Source organism: Hoplias malabaricus, chromosome 9, assembly GCF_029633855.1.
Source record: "Hoplias malabaricus isolate fHopMal1 chromosome 9, fHopMal1.hap1, whole genome shotgun sequence".
Lineage (NCBI taxonomy): Eukaryota > Metazoa > Chordata > Actinopteri > Characiformes > Erythrinidae > Hoplias > Hoplias malabaricus.
Window position 1 is genome coordinate 7,183,047 of NC_089808.1, and position 17,680 is coordinate 7,200,726.

Below are 17,680 nucleotides of genomic sequence, written 5' to 3' on the forward strand. Positions count from 1 at the left end.
GGCATTTACTGACTGCTGCTTTGCATGGGTCATCAATTTCATGCTTCTAGCTGCTTCAGAACACAGCTGCAGGGCTCCTGACTGGCACCGGGATAAGAGGCTCTGATTCCCCAGTGCTTCTCTAGTTTAGAATTGAATTTCAACTCTCATTATTTGTTTTTAAAGCACTTCATGGCTTGGCAGCTCATTGTGTTTCATATTCCTGTGTTTCCATCCTATAACAAACCTCTTGTAAATATTCCACAGTTATATTTCTACACTGGTGCAGTGTATTTACTGCTCATTGTGTTATTTCTATGTAATTTACGCTAATCTCTTTTAATTTCTAGCTATGAATAGAAATTAATCAGTTAATCCACGACTGAGGAAGAATGACCAAAACGTAACTTGACTGGGCATGAGTTTGTCAAATGGTACGATATGCTTTGACAAAATGCAACAAATGAAGCCTCATGCTTTGTCTTTCAAGCCTCTTCCCACAGGTCCCGTAGTGGCCATATCGTAGGCAACAAGGAAATTAACTGGTATAGTAGCTCCCCCACCCTAAATTAAAACTGCTCACAGGGGAGTCATGGCGTGTGCACGTTCATGCTGCTACCACTCCTCGTATAACTCTCTAACAAATGCACAAATCTTTCTTTATTCTTTATTGCGGAATGTGCCATTTTAACTTTTTTATTTTGGATAAGTTCAAACTTCTATATGTTGTGTTTAATCAGAACATCAAAGGCATGATATGTTAATTATATTCCTATTCATGTGTGCTGAGATTCAAATGACACCAGAAACGTAAATAGCAAGGTATTTTCAACACTGATGTTATTGATTACATGTCAAATACACATCAGTTACATATCACAATATTTGCAGAGAAACGTTGATGAATTGGAAGCTATGCAGCTCACTGTGAAAATGAGTTAAAGGCATTGTTCTACAGTTATAAATATACAAATAATATTACGTGCACTATTTACTGCAAATATTACATCCTATTTTAATTTAAGGTCTATTCAAAAATACCATTAATTACAAATGAATGATCTGTGAGGATATACGTTGATCTATTTGCATACAGAAAGAGGAAATCAAAAGAAATCAAAAGAAATCAAAAGAGTTTTGGAACCCTTAACAGCCATCGAAGACCTGCTACACCCTTAATATTAAATAAAAGGTGCTACAAAGGCTTCTTTGAGGGATGACAGAGAAAAAAAACACTTTTGGTCCCATAAAGAACCATGTTTGTTTAAAACATTTGAGTGAGAAGGACCTTTTAAAGGGTAAAAGATCCATCAGTCCATTGAAACATATGTGAAAATACGGTTCATTATTGAACCAAATGTTGCTCTTCTATGGCTCTGCTCAAAAAACCTTTGGTAGCACCTTTACTTAAAACAGTAGTGTAGACCACAAAGTCCCTGCAGGCGAGAATACACCCTGGAGGGGGCACCAGTCCTTCACACACTCACACATTTGCACACACATCCAACCAATCCACCTACCAACGTGTGTTTTTGGACTATGGGAGGAAACCAAAGCACCTGGAGGAAATCCACACAGACACAGGGAGAACACACCATACTCCTCACAGACAGTCACCCGGAGCGGGAATCGAACCCACAACCTGTGACTGTGACACTACCTGCTGCGCCACCGTGCCACCCACATAAGCCCTTTCCACGTATGAATTCTGGAGAAGCTCTGTAACATCAGGACCGGAGATATCCCGGAGTTGTCCTTTTTTAACGCAGGCACATTCTAGCAGTGTGCAATGCTAGGCTCTAGCAGGGCTCTAGCAGGATAAAGTCTGTGTAAATCCGGGACAAATGTTACAGGTGTTAGTGCTCACACCGGTTAAAATCTGGAACTCCTTTCTGGGTTACTGTGCATCTTATGTGCTGCTGAGAAACAGAGCAGATGACCAACGTCTAAGACCGAACCTCTCAAAATATCTGCTCATTTATGTGAACAACTGAAATCTAGTTTTGCAAAAGAATGGAGGCTATGATAAAGGCAAAGGATGGATTTACTAAAAAAAATGTTTGCTTTGATGTTTTCTCAGCACTGTTTCTCTCTCTATGTGTGTGTGTGTGTGTGTATGTGTATGTCCACCCATCAAAAATATGTCCTGGTCTCAGACAGTGTGTCCACACAATAGTGTCAGTCTCAGCTGCTGTCACTGAGCTGTAGAGTCCATCTCTGCTAATAGCCATGATATCTCTCTCTCTCTCTCACCCCCACCTCCCCTTATCTCTCTCTCTCTCTCTCTTTCAGGATGGAGTGACATTCAAGCATGAGCAGTTGGGCAGTTCCCTCTCTCTGTTGCTGCAGTCTACAGGGACATAAAGTCTTCTTTGAACTCCCTCTGAATCATCATACAGCCATAGGAGACATTCATAAAAGGGACCTGCCATTCACTACCTCAGCTCAATCCAAGAAATATGTTGGATATGAGCACTGGGTTTGGGGGGGTGGGGGGGGGGGGTTATCACATTTCTCCACTTGGATTTATGGCTTAATCCCATCCCAAGATAATAAATGGAATATAATATCTCTATACTTTAAATGTACTTGATGGTGGAACATCTAGGGCTATGCACATGCAATCAATATGTACAACAATATGTTGCTAAGGAAATTAATTCATTTATTCATTCATAATCTGTAGCGCTTATCCAGTTCAGGGTCACGGTGGGTCCAGAGCCTACCTGGAATCATTGGGCGCAAGGTGAGAACACACCCTGGAGGGGGCGGCAGTCCTTCACAGGGCAACACACACTCACACATTCACTCATATGGACACTTTTGAGCCGCCAATCCACCTACCAATGTGTGTTTTTGGACCATGGGAGGAAACCGGAGAACCTGGAGGAAACCCATGCAGACACAGGGAGAACACACCACACTCACCACAGACAGTCACCCGGAGGAAACCCACGCAGACACAGGGAGAACACACCATACTCCTCACAGAAAGTCACCCGGAGGAAACCCACGCAGACACAGGGAGAACACACCACACTCCTCACAGACAGTCACCCGGAGGAAACCCACGCAGACACAGGGAGAACACACCACACTCCTCACAGACAGTCACCAGGAGGAAACCCACGCGGACACAGGGAGAACACACCACACTCTTCACAGACAATCACCCGGAGGAAACCCACGCAGACACAGGGAGAACACACCACACTCCTCACAGACAATCACCCGGAGGAAACCCACGCAGACACAGGGAGAACACACCACACTCCTCACAGACAGTCACCCGGAGGAAACCCACGCAGACACAGGGAGAACACACCACACTCCTCACAGACAGTCACCCGGAGCGGGAATCGAACCCACAACCTCCAGGTCCCTGGAGCTGTGTGACTGCGCCACTGCTAAGGAAATGCAAATGTGGAAATACATTTCTCACTTAAATATAGCAGAGGAATGTGGTGTGGATTGGGTTTTTCCACAGTACGATACAATCAATGACACCAGCTGCAGTTTAGCTGAGAATTTGAAGTGTGTCTGTATCTGAAATTTTGAAAAGTGCTGGGGACAAGAATGTGGATCTTAACTTTTTCCGAGCTCTGGAGATAAATTGGCTATAGTGTAAAGCACATTTATAAACCAGGTTGTTCCCTTGCAGTGAGCCACACTGAAGCAGACTAAAGCTCCACAGTGTGACAGCATTGTCTGCACTCAAAGGGTAAATATAAGATGACATAAATATAAAGAAACAGCAGAGGGAGAGCTGTGTATTTAAGAGAGCTAGTACTACAGTGAGAGGCAGAGGGACTCGACAGGCAGCTTCAGTAACCCAGCCATTTCAAAAAGTGGTGAGGACATGTCCCCGGCGTCTCCGGTGTAATTACATCAATGACCTGAAATGGTCCTAAAGTCTTAAAAGTTCAGTATTCAGTACGCCATTGAGTGCATACGACAGAATGTAACTGCATACTGTGTTTGCTTCAGTCCAGAGGGATAACAAAGGAAATTAACAGCCTTCCAAATCTAACCATGCATGCACACCACTGGCAATGGCTCACCGGTGGGCTTTCCAAACCAAGTGCGAGCATGCAAGTTCCACTGAATGCAAAATACATCAAGGAACACGAACCAATGCAAATTAGCAGTTGTCCTACATAGCTATATTTCAATCCCGCTACTCAGCTTGTCTGGTTTTCTTTTTCTTTCTTTTTTTCCTATGCATACTCTGCCTGACAAGAAATCTCTATCAGACTAAACAGTCTGACTTCATTCAGTCTCAGGTTGTTCACAGCCCTTTCTAAACTGGGAATTATCAAGAGTTATCCAGATTCATATTCCATTATTAATGCTATATTTTTAGCTGGGGGTGTATTAGTTGTTAAAGATAAAGCCCTGTAGAACAGCCCACTGTAAATGCTATTTACAAATATATATGCATGCATATTGATATATATATATATATATATATATATATATATATATATATATATATATATATATATATGCATTCACATAGGGTGGGCTTCTATAATCCATATGTAACACTGTATACAACACCAGTTATTACCTGTAGTTGTTAATATTGTTAATGTGTAACTACACAGTTATTAGAATCATTAGAATCTAAAATGAAGAGATTAAAAAGCAAGGTCATTGCAGCACTGCACCGAAGAACATCTCTTAGGAGCAGATCTGGGCTTCATCGCTTTCACATTGCACTGCCAGCGGTTGCTATGCTGCTTGCCATTTAGCGTCGCTGGCTCTCATTGAAACTGAATGACTTCCAGCTGTCCCCCTGCTTTCATCACCGGCAGTGTACACACAGGATTAGAGGACATGAGCTTTGCTTACTTTCTCAAAAATGCAATGATTTTTCTCCTATAGCAAATGCAGCAGAACCCTCCTCATGGGAGTTCTGGAAGTTTGCCGTAGCCTTTCATCACTGCAATCACGTAAGACCTGTTCCTTCTATACAAGCAGCACTGGTTTGTTTCCAGGTCTTGCTTTGTTGCTGATTCCATTGCATCCCTGGTCTGCAGTTCCTACATTCTTGTATTGTTTCACCAATAGTTCCAGGCTTTGACCTCTACGACCTTCTTATTTTTGGGTTTGGACGTGCCGACACTGACCCTTCCTGCCTGTGATTTGACCCTTGTTCTGAACTATGACGGCTTGTTTTTTTTTCTTCTGAGCAAAGGCCAAATGAACTTGATGAACTTGACTCTGGGCTACATCCTATCACTTGTAACTCCTGTCTGTGATGAGATGAGAGTTAACTAAAAGTTATTTCAACATACATTCTCTGCTAGCTGTAGGTCTATGGCGTTTTGTGGCTGGAAACACTTACCATTATAATGAATGCGACAGGGCCGATGAAGCTCCAAATGAAGTGGTTATCAACCCTCAGCCAACAGCTGCAAAACAACAGATGCAAATCAGAGTCAACCACTGCCAAAGCATTTCAAGCTCAGACATTTTCCCCTAACATTTACACTGGCAAAAAAAACCTCCAAATAAATATTACACATAAAGAGGACTATGGGATGAACAGTGAGCGCAAAATGGAGGGCACATCTGTACGAATCTCTCTTCTACTGAGACTCAGATGTGCCGGCGGTGTATGCTCCACATAGGCGCCTATGCAGCTTTTGATTAAGAATTCATAGCGAGTAAGGAATGATTTATGTGTGTATTACAGACGATATCTGCATTTGAATCTGGCCTGATGCGAAACTGTACATCGCAAAGAAGGTTCTATTTGGAGGAAAGGAACCGAGAGAAAGATAAAGATGAACAAGTAAAGCAATTTAGAACCTCGTCTCAATCAGGTGGCTTTGAAAGAAAAGAGCTGAGTCGGCACGCTGAATCATTACGGTCACAGTTTGCTTACAGCTCTGGTCTCTTCTCTGTGGCGGAGTGAAGACTTGCCAGAAGGGAGGGGCACTGTCTGTCTCATTAACACACGTGCAGGAGTGTGTGCACGCACACACACCTAAACACACAGGTTTGGGCTGATAAAAATCCCACAGTCCCCTCACTGCCAGTGCCTCAGCTTTTCTACTGATGCTCTTATAAAATCTCCCATACGACAAAGGACAGAGATAAACAGCTGAGCCTCGCCACACTGGATGCCCTTCAGTCGTAACAAATAATATATATAACCTTTCAAAAGTTTCAGACAGGCACATTAAAAGCTATGCTGCATAGGCTGCTATGAATGATTCAGACAAAGATAATATAAGGAGGTGGTGCTACGTCAAAACTATTTTATGATACATCAAGGTATGTTTACAGTACACAATGTGTATAACAGTTTTCTGGGTTTCAATGCACTCAAAGAAAACAACAGAAATCCCAAGTATCGTTTAGAACTAGAGGAAACAGCAGTTACTACAGTATAGATGTTGGTTGCTAAGGTGTTGCTAGCTGGTTGCTAAGTGATTACTAAGTGTAACAATGGTATAGGTTTTGGTTGCTAATGAGTTTCAATGGTGTAGGTGTTGTTTACTATGGTGTTGCTAGGTGGTAATTAAACATTATATGTTTGGGTTTAATATATATTTTTGATATATTTTTGATATATTATTTATGGTTGGTGTGATTTGGATTTTCTGAAATTTCTACCCCCATTTAGTCATTGCTAACTCTGCTCCCCCCCCCCATACCACCACACACTCCAGCCACTGCTTCTTTATGAACAGCTTTTACTGAAACCTAATTGGACAGCGCAACACACTTGGAAGCAGAGGTCACTCACGCTGTGGGGGTCCCGTAGCTCCGGTAGTCAATGGCTGTGGATATACCCACCACCAAGGCTGGGAAGAGGTATCCGGACGCATAGTAGTACTTCCTGCGCGAAAACTCACTCTCAAAGACTTCTACCAGCATGAGATAGAGCTGCACACTCTCCAGGCACAACCAGGAGAACACGGCCAGGAAAAAGAAATGAAGCACTCCAGCGATGACCGAGCACACAATCTGCTCCCACACACACAGAAAAACAAGGGCAGAAATATTGTTCAACAAGAAAAGGAAGCGGGAAACACATCAGTTACAGAAAAGTCAGCGCTGTTCCAAGGAGTTTATCACTCAGACACATGTCCACATTTTCATAACATACTGTTTTAATTTGCATAGTTGGGCAGTGAATCTATCCACACGACTTTCTGCCTGGATCTGTGTTCCTTATCAATGTGCAGTTTTTCATTTCTGCTGTGACTGAGACTCAAAACACTGTCTATGTGCTTGGACTTCCATGAGCTGACCTTCTGAACCCTGATAAACATCAACATTAAGATGAATAGACACTGTCACATTATGAAACAAAGCACCTCGTTATTAATGAATGTTCTCTACTGCACGGTTACGGCCAGTCGATACACAAAAACATGGGTAGTTATCATCAGAAATTATGACACAACACATCTTCCAGAATATTCAATCAATAAACAACATCACAGGAGGAGGGCGCTGTTAAATAAATAACTGTGATTCACTTGCAGCAGCACCTTGAGTATCGCATTATGTTATCGACAGGAGTGTTGCCAAGCATCACAAACATTGTCCTTCACACTAGCTTGCTACTTTGTGTAGGTCTACTTAACCACAGCCAGCTACCTTCTATCTTGTATATTTACCTACCTTTATAATGATTTAAACCCACTCATAGCCAGGTCACTGCTGATTTCTCATCCAATCAAATTACTTGGTTGGAACTAACAGTTGCATCATTTAAATTAATTACAGAAAGCTTGTAAACAATGACAACCTGTAGAAGAGTGTCTGATTAGATTTCAGACCAATATGTAAATATTTTCATGGTAAATGACTCTATTAATTAATTATTTAAATTAATTTGGCTATTTATAAAGAGTTCCTTACCTTTTTTTGCACTAAATATTATTAGAAAACACCACTTTTAAATAAATAAACTTCGTTAATGTGTCAAAGAATGGTAGATGACTCTTTTTTTAGCATATTGTGGAAATTGATTAAGTAGCTCATTCGTATAAAGCAAACAATATCTCCGCAAAGGTTAGATTAAATTAGTAGTACAACTTCGCAAATATTACAAAATATCTGTAATTAATATTAAGTTGTATTCCTGCCATGTTACCCACCCTCAGTTTATAGTGAGTCCTATTCTGCCTTGCATAAGAGTCCCATCCCTAACAGCTATATATATATTATTATTATTCCTGGCTTATTTTTACATAATAAAGAGATTGACAGGAGCTCAGCACAGTACTGCAGTACTTTCATGCTCATGCTTTCCTACCGGTGCTCCAGTCATGTCAATTCCTATGAGGAAGAAGAGCTCAGCGATGAAGAGGTTGAGGCACAGGTTCTTGTGGATGGTGTTGCGGTCACACTGCAGACCACGGAAGAAGCAGAAGGTGAAAATGCTGATGGCCAAACAGACGAGAGACACAGCGATCCCCATCCGCTTAATTACATTCAGCAGCAGCTCATGGACGCTTACATCACCCTGAAGAACACACAACATATTACATCAGAAAGCGGTGTAAGCTCAAGTAGCAACATTCGTATTCTGGCTTTTTACCAACTTTATAATACAGAGGATCCAGTGACATTCAGAGGGAAAAAAAATCTCTGGACCGTTTGTACACCACAATAAGTAACAGCAGCAATTTTCATTTCCCACAGGGAAAATCAGCTTAGATCCAAAGTACGGGTATAAAACCAACCACAGAATAACGACATGATTCCTACGCTGTTAAGAAAGCAGACTTTAAGGGTTATTTTGTAAAGGTTATGCTTCTATTTAGAACCATGTTGCAAATAGTGAACTATTTTCATGATTACATCATTCTTGGTGTATTTTCCCAAAAAGGTTCCATGTAGTAAGAAAAAAAATGTTCTATAGATATGGTGTCCAGCTTGTTACAATAGTTTGCCACTGTTTTCAACAAGTGACCAGGTGGAACTATGAACAATACAATCCCAAGAAGTATTTCACCATGCAAAAGGTGTGAATACTGAAGTCTGCAACTCAAAAATACATTGATGTCTGCACTGCACTGTACCCACAGTCACCATTAAAAAGCAGACTCACTGCTCCATTGCCCTACATTCACTGAGAGATTGCTTGCACTGTCATCACTAATGCCCCCAGTCCTTACTGTTACAGGCTCAACATGAACACTCACTGTGTTATCAGTGTGAACATGCACACTTTCCCTACACACACACCTCCAGTGTTAACTGTTACAGAGTTCTCAGAAATTATTTTAATGACTAGCTATTAACACATCTCTATCTACCACTAACACACAAACACGTCATTACTAATGCATTCTTGACGTGTGTTCTAAACCAATATTGCCAATATTCTTAATATATTCATGAAATTATCTTAATTTCACAGTGTTTTTCACACAAGGCCATTGTATTTTAATTCTGGTTTGAGCCACAAAACAAACAACCTATTGATAACAGATAAAAATGGAATGTAAATTTAATTTAAAATGTAATAATTCTAAAGTGTGGAATCACACTGATTTATTTTGCAAGTTATTACTGTATTTACACTAGCAATAATAAGTCAAATAAAAAATACCATTCTATCTAGATGTATAACTACACATACAAGGCTGATTTTACACCTCCATCCTGGTTCTATGACTTTAATTCACTGATATATCATTTCTGAGTGACCGTTCCAAACACTGTAGCGCTGGTATAACTTTAAACACTATAGCAATATCTCAATAGCAATACTTTTATTCAATTTCAAACCCTTATTCAAGTAGTGGGTCAGTACTAAAGCCACTTTCCATGCTCCAGTCAGAAAGCTAAGGGTGAGTACAGTTGATAATTTAGCGTGACACACACACTGCTGTTTTCAGTCATTTACAGTTATTTACCGCCAGTGAAGTTCATTTGCCGTGACATGATCAAGCTGCCCGCTGACCACCAGAGACTGACTCAACATTCTTTTAAAGCTGAAACAGTCACGTTGGCAGTATATAACAGCTAAATGCGGTGCCAGTTTAGCTCAATGGAATAAGTGTAGTGACTTAGTTGAAACAGATACCGGTGTGGAAACAGAACAAAGGAAAATAAATGAACACAATGGTACAGAAGGCAGTTATTACTGTACTGAACTCCAGTTTCAAAGCAAGGCATCTGAAGAAGGGTCCAGAAATTCATGGGTTGAGTTCATTCATTACTCAAAGCCGACTTCACTCTCAAGCTCATTTCATTCTGGAATTAGAGCTCAGCGCAGACTTGGGTTGAAACGCAAATGGAGCTTTTAGTTTTTGATTAAATTTGTGTCGCGACAGGCCCGAGGAGTTCTGAGGTCAATGTGGGGGTGATGTGTTCACAGCCCTGGTTTTCAAAAGGCGGCTTTATAATTGTGGTTAATGTTACTACTCGCATCAAGCAACGGATGGGGTACAGTTCATGGGGCAAGACTTATAATTACCTCCACCACAAACCCCATGTTTCCACATTCATTACTGGCTAAATGCTAGCTGCTTACGATATTAATCATGTAATCGTGCCATAATTGTATTGCTCTCTTAAACGACGACCCTGGGGTATTCTGCCAAGTCTGCGTAGAGTGGCTCTGGCCTTTGCTATTCACTCTGAGAGTTTCGTGTTCAGGAACATGTGTCCTTGTTGGCTTCTAGCCACAACCTACAATGAGATTTTAATGTTAGACATTCCCTATTGCATTTCACGTCTGGGCTCTGCATGTGTTGAAAATTCTCACACTGAGCGACTATGATCAGGGAACGTTGACAATCAGATTATTATTAACGGTTGGAAAGTTTGACATAATCCTGAGAGACGATAAGGTAAGCGTAGGTGCAGTTAAATATGGGATTAAAAAAATAAAAAAAATTAAAAAGCCATATTCCATGGAATGTGCTTTTCCTTCAATCCTTTCAATCCTTATGTTATTGTAGGTAAAAATATATATGTAAAATTTAAATGACTGATATTACAAAAGAAAAACATGCTTTGAAATGGAAACAAATGAAAATGTCCAATTTAAAAAAAATATTTGTGTTGTTACTGTTTAATAAACATTTTGTTACCATATAATTACACTGAAATAACAACATAGAACTAAACAACAAAATCATTCTCTCTAGGCTTCTGACAAGTGAGTGTTTAAAAACCTAAACCACTGGAGGAAGGCTTCAGGCTTGTTTAAGTGCTGCTTGTAAAGAGCTAGTAACTAGGGAACAGATGCTCACCACATGTCCTCGATGGGCCATGAGAATGGCAAAGTTGGTGAGGTGACTACAGGAGCAGGTGGTGTGAGTTTTATTTGTGCCTAGCAGTTTGCAGCCTTGAGTGGACCAATATCCCATCATGCTCCTCTCAGAGTAGTTCCAGAACGAGCAGTTAGGGTTGAAGTAGTTTTCCGTCTGAGAAGAAACACAAAAGTATATTCAATATTTAAAAATAAAAAGGAAAAACACATTAACAGATCCCTTGTTAGCTACATTAAGATACTTAAAACCGATGCAAGAACCAATATATTACATAAAATGATATGTTAAAACATTTGTGTGCCCCATAGTCAAACAACACAGAAACATCTAGAGGCTGTGCTTTCAGAACATCAAGAGAAAGCATCATTTGACCAGGGGTTTCTCCACCAAACTGTGTCTCTAATGGCTAGTGTGTATACATGTATATTTATTATTATACATGTTTTATGCTTGTTACTGTGCTCTGAAAGCTTGATGTGGCTGAGTTTCCTGTCGACTCGCTCTCTCTATGGCCTCAGGTATGAAGTCTAGCTATATTAATTAATGAGTACTGACATCCATAATTACAAAGCAGCAATTTGCCCCAGGTTTCGATGCCATCACGACTGAACGGGAGGTTGATTCCTGCAACTGACTGAAGTAGACATTTCCTCAATGTTTTACTGCATTTATTCAGAGTTTGAATAACATTCCAGGACATTAATGTAATAAAGGACACTGTCCTTGCAATTTTTTCTTTCAGCCCTAATGCCATAAGCAGAGTATATTAGAAAATAACAGAACACTTTTATAAAGACTAGAATATACGATGTGTTTAGTGTTGCCATTAATGGTGGGGGCTATTGGACACGTTTTCATTTTGTCAGAATGACACCTACTGAAGCTGGGCTCAGACACGGAAGGAACATTTTGAAAAGTGCCAGTTGGAGAGACCTTGACTAAGCTGCACGTAGAATTCTGTGACTGTGCAGAGGCTGTAGGTGTAAACCATTTATTTCTAAGATAACTATTTATTTAAAGTATCTCTGCAAACTATTCATTTCTATAATGGCTTTCCGTATGTAGCAGCAACTCACATCGAGGTGCTGGAGGGTGAAGACCACTGGCTCGGTCACAAAGACGCGGCTGGACTCTTTGTTGATGGAGGCAGACAGGATGTGGGAGTTGACGGTCAGGGTGTGGTTCCTGACCCCGCCTTCACCCACTAACCTCAGGGTGGCATTCTCTGTGGTCAAGAAATGGCCCAGGTGCTTGTAGAGCACAAAGACCAGCTTGGCAACACCTGCAAAACCATCAGGAAAAAAAGTAGAGAAAAGACAGGAGCTCAATGAATATACAGATGGTCCCTGAGAGTAAAGAGGTCTTTTCACTGGATCTTAATCCAGTGTAAAGCCTGTTAATACAACACCCACTGCAGGGCCTGGCACGTAAATTACAATATTAAGCAAAGCACCTATACTCCCTGTACTGTAGATTAATTGAGCAGTAAAACACTTATTGCCTCCATCTCACTGGTCATGGCTGTAATATTTCAACCAATCCTGTTTTTTCTTTTTTTGCTTTAATATGCTTTAAAAACCTCTTTCACTCTGTTTGTCAGTGGTCAGGACCCCCGAAGGACTACCACAGTGCAGGTATGATTTGGGTGGTGGACTATTCTCAGCGCTGCCGTGACACTGACGCGGTGGTAGTGTGTTATTGTGTGTGGTGCTGGTACGAGTGGATCAGACACAGCGGTGCTGCTGGAGCTTTAATACACTGCAGTGTCACTGCGGGACTGAGTGCACCAACTGAATATCCAGTCGGCAGCATCCTGCATCCACTGATGAATGACCAGAGGACAACACAAACTGTGCAGTAACAGATGAGCTACTGTCTCTGACTTTACATCTACAAATTGGACCAATGAGGTGTCTAACAGTGGACAGTGTTTTATAACTATGTAGCAATTTACAGTAAGGTGGCTTTAGTTATCAATATTGAAGACAGTCATAAGACAGGGTTTCCTCGGGGTGACTGTCTGTGAGGAGTGTGGTGTGTTCTCCCTGTGTCTGCGTGGGTTTCCTCCGGGTGACTGTCTGTGAGGAGTGTGGTGTGTTCTCCCTGTGTCTGTGTGGGTTTCCTCCGGGTGACTGTCTGTGAGGAGTGTGGTGTGTTCTCCCTGTGTCTGCGTGGGTTTCCTCCGGGTGACTGTCTGTGAGGAGTGTGGTGTGTTCTCCCTGTGTCCACGTGGGTTTCCTCCGGGTGCTCCGGTTTCCTCCCATAGTCCAAAAATACAGGTTGGCAGGTGGATTGGCGACTCAATAGTGTCCGTTGGTGTGAGTGTGTGAGTGAATGTTTGAGTGTGTGTATGTTGCCCTGTGAAGGACTGGCGCCCCCTCCAGGGTGTATTCCCGCCTTGCGCCCAATGATTGCAGGTAGGCTCTGGACCCATCGCGACCCTGAACTGGATAAGAGTTACAGATAATGAATTAATGAATGAATGAATAATTAATGTACCATTATTGTCTAATAAAACCACTAACACCCTAAGGGGTCCCTACCATTAGGAAAAAAAGTGCAAAAAGTACGCAGAGTAGCATACAGACTACAGGCTGTATTTGAAGTAGTAAAGCTGAAACAGAGGGAGTTTTAATGTTATGGCTGATCATGATCAGTGTCTATTCACCAAACCGAAGTGAATTTACACTGATCACCTTTCCTCATGTTTTCTATTTTCGATCGTCTTTACACAATTTCTGAGAGGCTTTGAACTTTTCAGACGTCTGGTTCCTATCACCGCCATAAAGCCGTCGCCGTGTGGGTGAATAAGGTGTTCTTAGGACAGCGGCAGGAGGAAAACCCATGATCCTCTGCTTTGTGGGATGGAATTGAAAACACAAAAGGCACAAAAGACGAAGACAAAGACGTAGGCATCAGCTTCGCCCTCTAATCCCGCGAGCTGAAGATCATGTTAAACCAGCTGCTGCTAATAAAAGCCCGGCAGACCCAGCCTGTGGAACTCACCGTTCTTGCTGTTGAGTTTGACGGTGTTGGCTGAGAGCTGGATGGTGGCTCCTCCTTTGCTGATCTGTGGGAACCTGAAGTCCTGAACATGTCCGTCAGTGCTCAACACATACACGTCCAACACTGTAGGAGACAGAGGGAATGGGATAGACATGGTTAAAATAGCCCGTCTATGGAGATACACCATGTGCATAGCTGAGTATTATGGGTTCACCAGAATTAAATTAATTAAAGAAACTCATTAATTTTAATAGGTGTCCTAACATTCAGATATACAGTCTACAACATGGACTGTCTAGGTTTAATAGAAGGAGCATACATAGTTATACTTAGTATTAAAAATGCCCTAGACCCGGAAGTTGGGGGTTCGAGTCCCGCTCCGGGTGACTGTCTGTGAGGAGCGTGGTGTGTTCTCCCTGTGTCTGCGTGGGTTTCCTCCGGGTGACTGTCTGTGAGGAGTGTGGTGTGTTCTCCCTGTGTCTGCGTGGGTTTCCTCCGGGTGACTGTCTCTGAGGAGTGTGGTGTGTTCTCCCTGTGTCTGTGTGGGTTTCCTCCTGGTGACTGTCTGTGAGGAGTGTGGTGTGTTCTCTCTGTGTCTGCGTGGGTTTCCTCCGGGTGACTGTCTGTGAGGAGTGTGGTGTGTTCTCCCTGTGTCTGCGTGGGTTTCCTCCGGGTGCTCCGGTTTCCTCCCACAGTCCAAAAACACACGTTGGTAGGTGGATTGGAGACTCAAGAGTGTAGGTGTGAGTGTGTGTGTTGCCCTGTGAAGGACTGGCGCCCCCTCCAGGGTGTATTCCCGCCTTGCGGCCAATGATTCCAGGTAGGCTCTGGACCCACCGCGACCCCGAACTGGATAAGGGTTACAGATAATGAATGAATGAATCATGAATCGACCAATAGAAAGGGGTGGGTTTCATTTTCTCTTTCACTATAAGGGGTCATACATGTAGATCCATGGCCGGTCAGAATCCCCCACTGAATATCATTTAAAGGCTGTTTGTTACTGTATCTGAGGCCTGTATGATTCCAGTAGAAAGCTAACCATTGAAAGTTATGTTTGTTAAACGATCCCTCTATATCACTTTACAAATGCGGTTCCTGAAATCTCTGCTGATCTTTTCTCTCTTTCAGCCACAGTCCCTGTTAAAGCATTAGCCCGATATCACAGCGTCCACAACAGTGCTGAGAAAAGAAAGATACGGAGCGTTTACTTATCCGAGGAGAGTAGCCGCTGGAAGAGAACATACACTCCCACACATTCCCACGCACACAGACATATACCCAGAGTACCTGCCAGCGCGTGAATGTCAAATATAGCCGAGATCAAACCTATCACCAGACTTTCACTGCGCTTCCCCCTGTGGCGGACGATAAGTTTGTGCCTTGAGCCGGAGCTGATTGAGGCCCCGACGCAGCGGCGCTCCACACCATTCACACTCCACACTGCCTTTGATCTAGAAAATACAGAGAGGTCATGCGCTAGCATTAGCGCTAGCTCCCTCCTCTCTGCTCCAGACAGTTCACACTGACTGTCGCTTTCTTTTTCTCTTTCTCCTGCTCTATCCCTGGGACTGTTTTTCTCTCTCGCTCTCTCTATTTATCCATTTAGCCTTTCTCTCTCTCTCTCAACTTCTCCCTGCCTCTATCCTTCTGTTTTTATCTGCCTCTCCTTTGTCCTGTCTCTCTTCCTTTCACTTATTTATTTTCTTTGTTATTCTTTCTCTAGTTTTTTTTCTTTTTACTGTTCCTTTAGCTCTTCTTTTGCTGTTTCCTGTTCTCTATCTTTTCTCTTTTACTCTCCGTCATTCTCTCTGTGGTGCTTTCTCTCTCCAACTCACTTGCACTATCCTTCTCTCTCTCTCTCTCTCTAGCTTTGTTGCTCTCAATTTCCTTTTATGTCCTTAGTCCACTTTCTCTATGCAATGTCCCTCTGTCAATGCCCCCCCTCCCCCCACCCAAAAGACTGCTATTTTCTGGCAGTTAGAAGCGAGAGACTTTTTTTTTCTTGTTCTTTCTGCCTTTTTGCTTTTCTTCCGGCACCCACTCCATTCAGCCCTCGAGCACTTACCTTGTGTTGTGGTTTGAGCTAAATTATGCTAATTTCCATTGAGAGACATAGAAAGAATGAGAGAGGAGGGAGGAGGAAGAGGGAGGAGGCAGAGAGCAAGAGAAAGAATGAAAAAAGGAAAGGAAGAAAAAAGAAAGAGTGGTTGGTTTAAAAAAAAAAAAAAAGCAAAAGAAAAAGTTCCCTAATGCGCTCCAGGGCACATTCTGTCAGCCGTACAGCCAGCGGGCAACAGCCACCATTGTTACCACATCTTATACTGCTCAAATGAAGAAGTGTGGAGAGTGCAGGCTCTCTGTGTGTGTGTGTGTGTGTGTGTGTGTGTGTGTGTGTGTGTGTGTGTGTGTGTGTGTGTGTGTGTGTGTGAGAGAGAGGAGTAAGAGGAATGGAGGGACATGGCTGGGTGAAGGTGGAGGCAGAGAGACTAAGTAGAAAAGGAAGTGGAGTCATTAACCTCTTAAACTCCAGGTGTGTTGCTGAATTTAAAGGGCATGTGTCATTAAAAAAACCTGTTTTTTTTTTTCGTTGCTATTCATAAAATTATTTCACGAAACACACCAGGCCCAAACAGTCCATATTTCAGGCAGAATCTGCAAAAACTAACTTTGACTTCAGTGATTTATTACATCACAAACACCTTATTTACATAAAGTACATCCACCTCTCAGCCTGGACTGCTTCCGCCATGTTTCCTATCACTGTATAAAAGAAGCTCAGTGCTGCTGTTGTTGTTGGCTGCACACATTAAGAACATAATCCACATTAGTGTAGACAATGGTTGCTTTGTTTCAGTGTCAAAAACGCATTAACAATCTGAGGATAAACACTAAGCAGCTCATAAGAAATCTCATTAATGCAATTATTAGCAGATTTCGTAAGATTTCTTTAAAGAGAAATCTCATATATATATTTATTTTTAATAAACCCTCAGTTCAGTACAACTCCCTCCTGTTTTTCCTGGGACAGATTTAACTGAGTAAATGGAACTGCCCACCTCTGATTAAGGAAGCAAATGAGAAAGTAGAAATGGACCCTTCTTGGCCCCTGCTATAAAGCCTTAGTTTAGACAGGTGCTTACATTTCGAGCATTAAGCCGGGTGCGTTATTACTTTGAATGAATACTGTTCTCAGGCACTTGGCCGGACAATAAAGCAGTGCACTTATTAAAGTACGGTGCATTCAACAAATAGTGGCCCTATTATCTGCCGCCGTTTCCTGACTCCTGACCCCAAATAGCAGAGTCCTTTATGTTTCTCTGCCAAGAAACACATGTGATTCATCACTATTTAAAGCCTAATGACTGTTTGTCTATTTAAGTGAGGTGTGGCTTCTTTTGGGCTACAGTAAAAACACGTAGCGTCCTAGTCATCCTCCG

The 17,680-nt window shown here is 42.2% G+C and overlaps 1 protein-coding gene across 9 annotated transcripts in view; it reads right to left on the reverse strand.

Moving 5' to 3' along the window:
- LOC136707833 (adhesion G protein-coupled receptor L2-like) overlaps positions 1-17,680 on the reverse strand; it is a 148,228-nt gene that overhangs the window by 33,189 nt on the left and 97,359 nt on the right. For all 9 annotated transcript variants that reach the window (XM_066682108.1, XM_066682105.1, XM_066682101.1 and 6 more), the window contains 6 exons: positions 14,241-14,363; positions 12,311-12,516; positions 11,214-11,387; positions 8,261-8,470; positions 6,740-6,960; positions 5,330-5,396 (listed from right to left, as the gene is read on the reverse strand). In XM_066682108.1, coding sequence (XP_066538205.1) covers positions 5,330-5,396; positions 6,740-6,960; positions 8,261-8,470; positions 11,214-11,387; positions 12,311-12,516; positions 14,241-14,363 — 1,001 coding nt within the window. The remainder of the gene's footprint in view (positions 1-5,329; positions 5,397-6,739; positions 6,961-8,260; positions 8,471-11,213; positions 11,388-12,310; positions 12,517-14,240; positions 14,364-17,680) is intronic.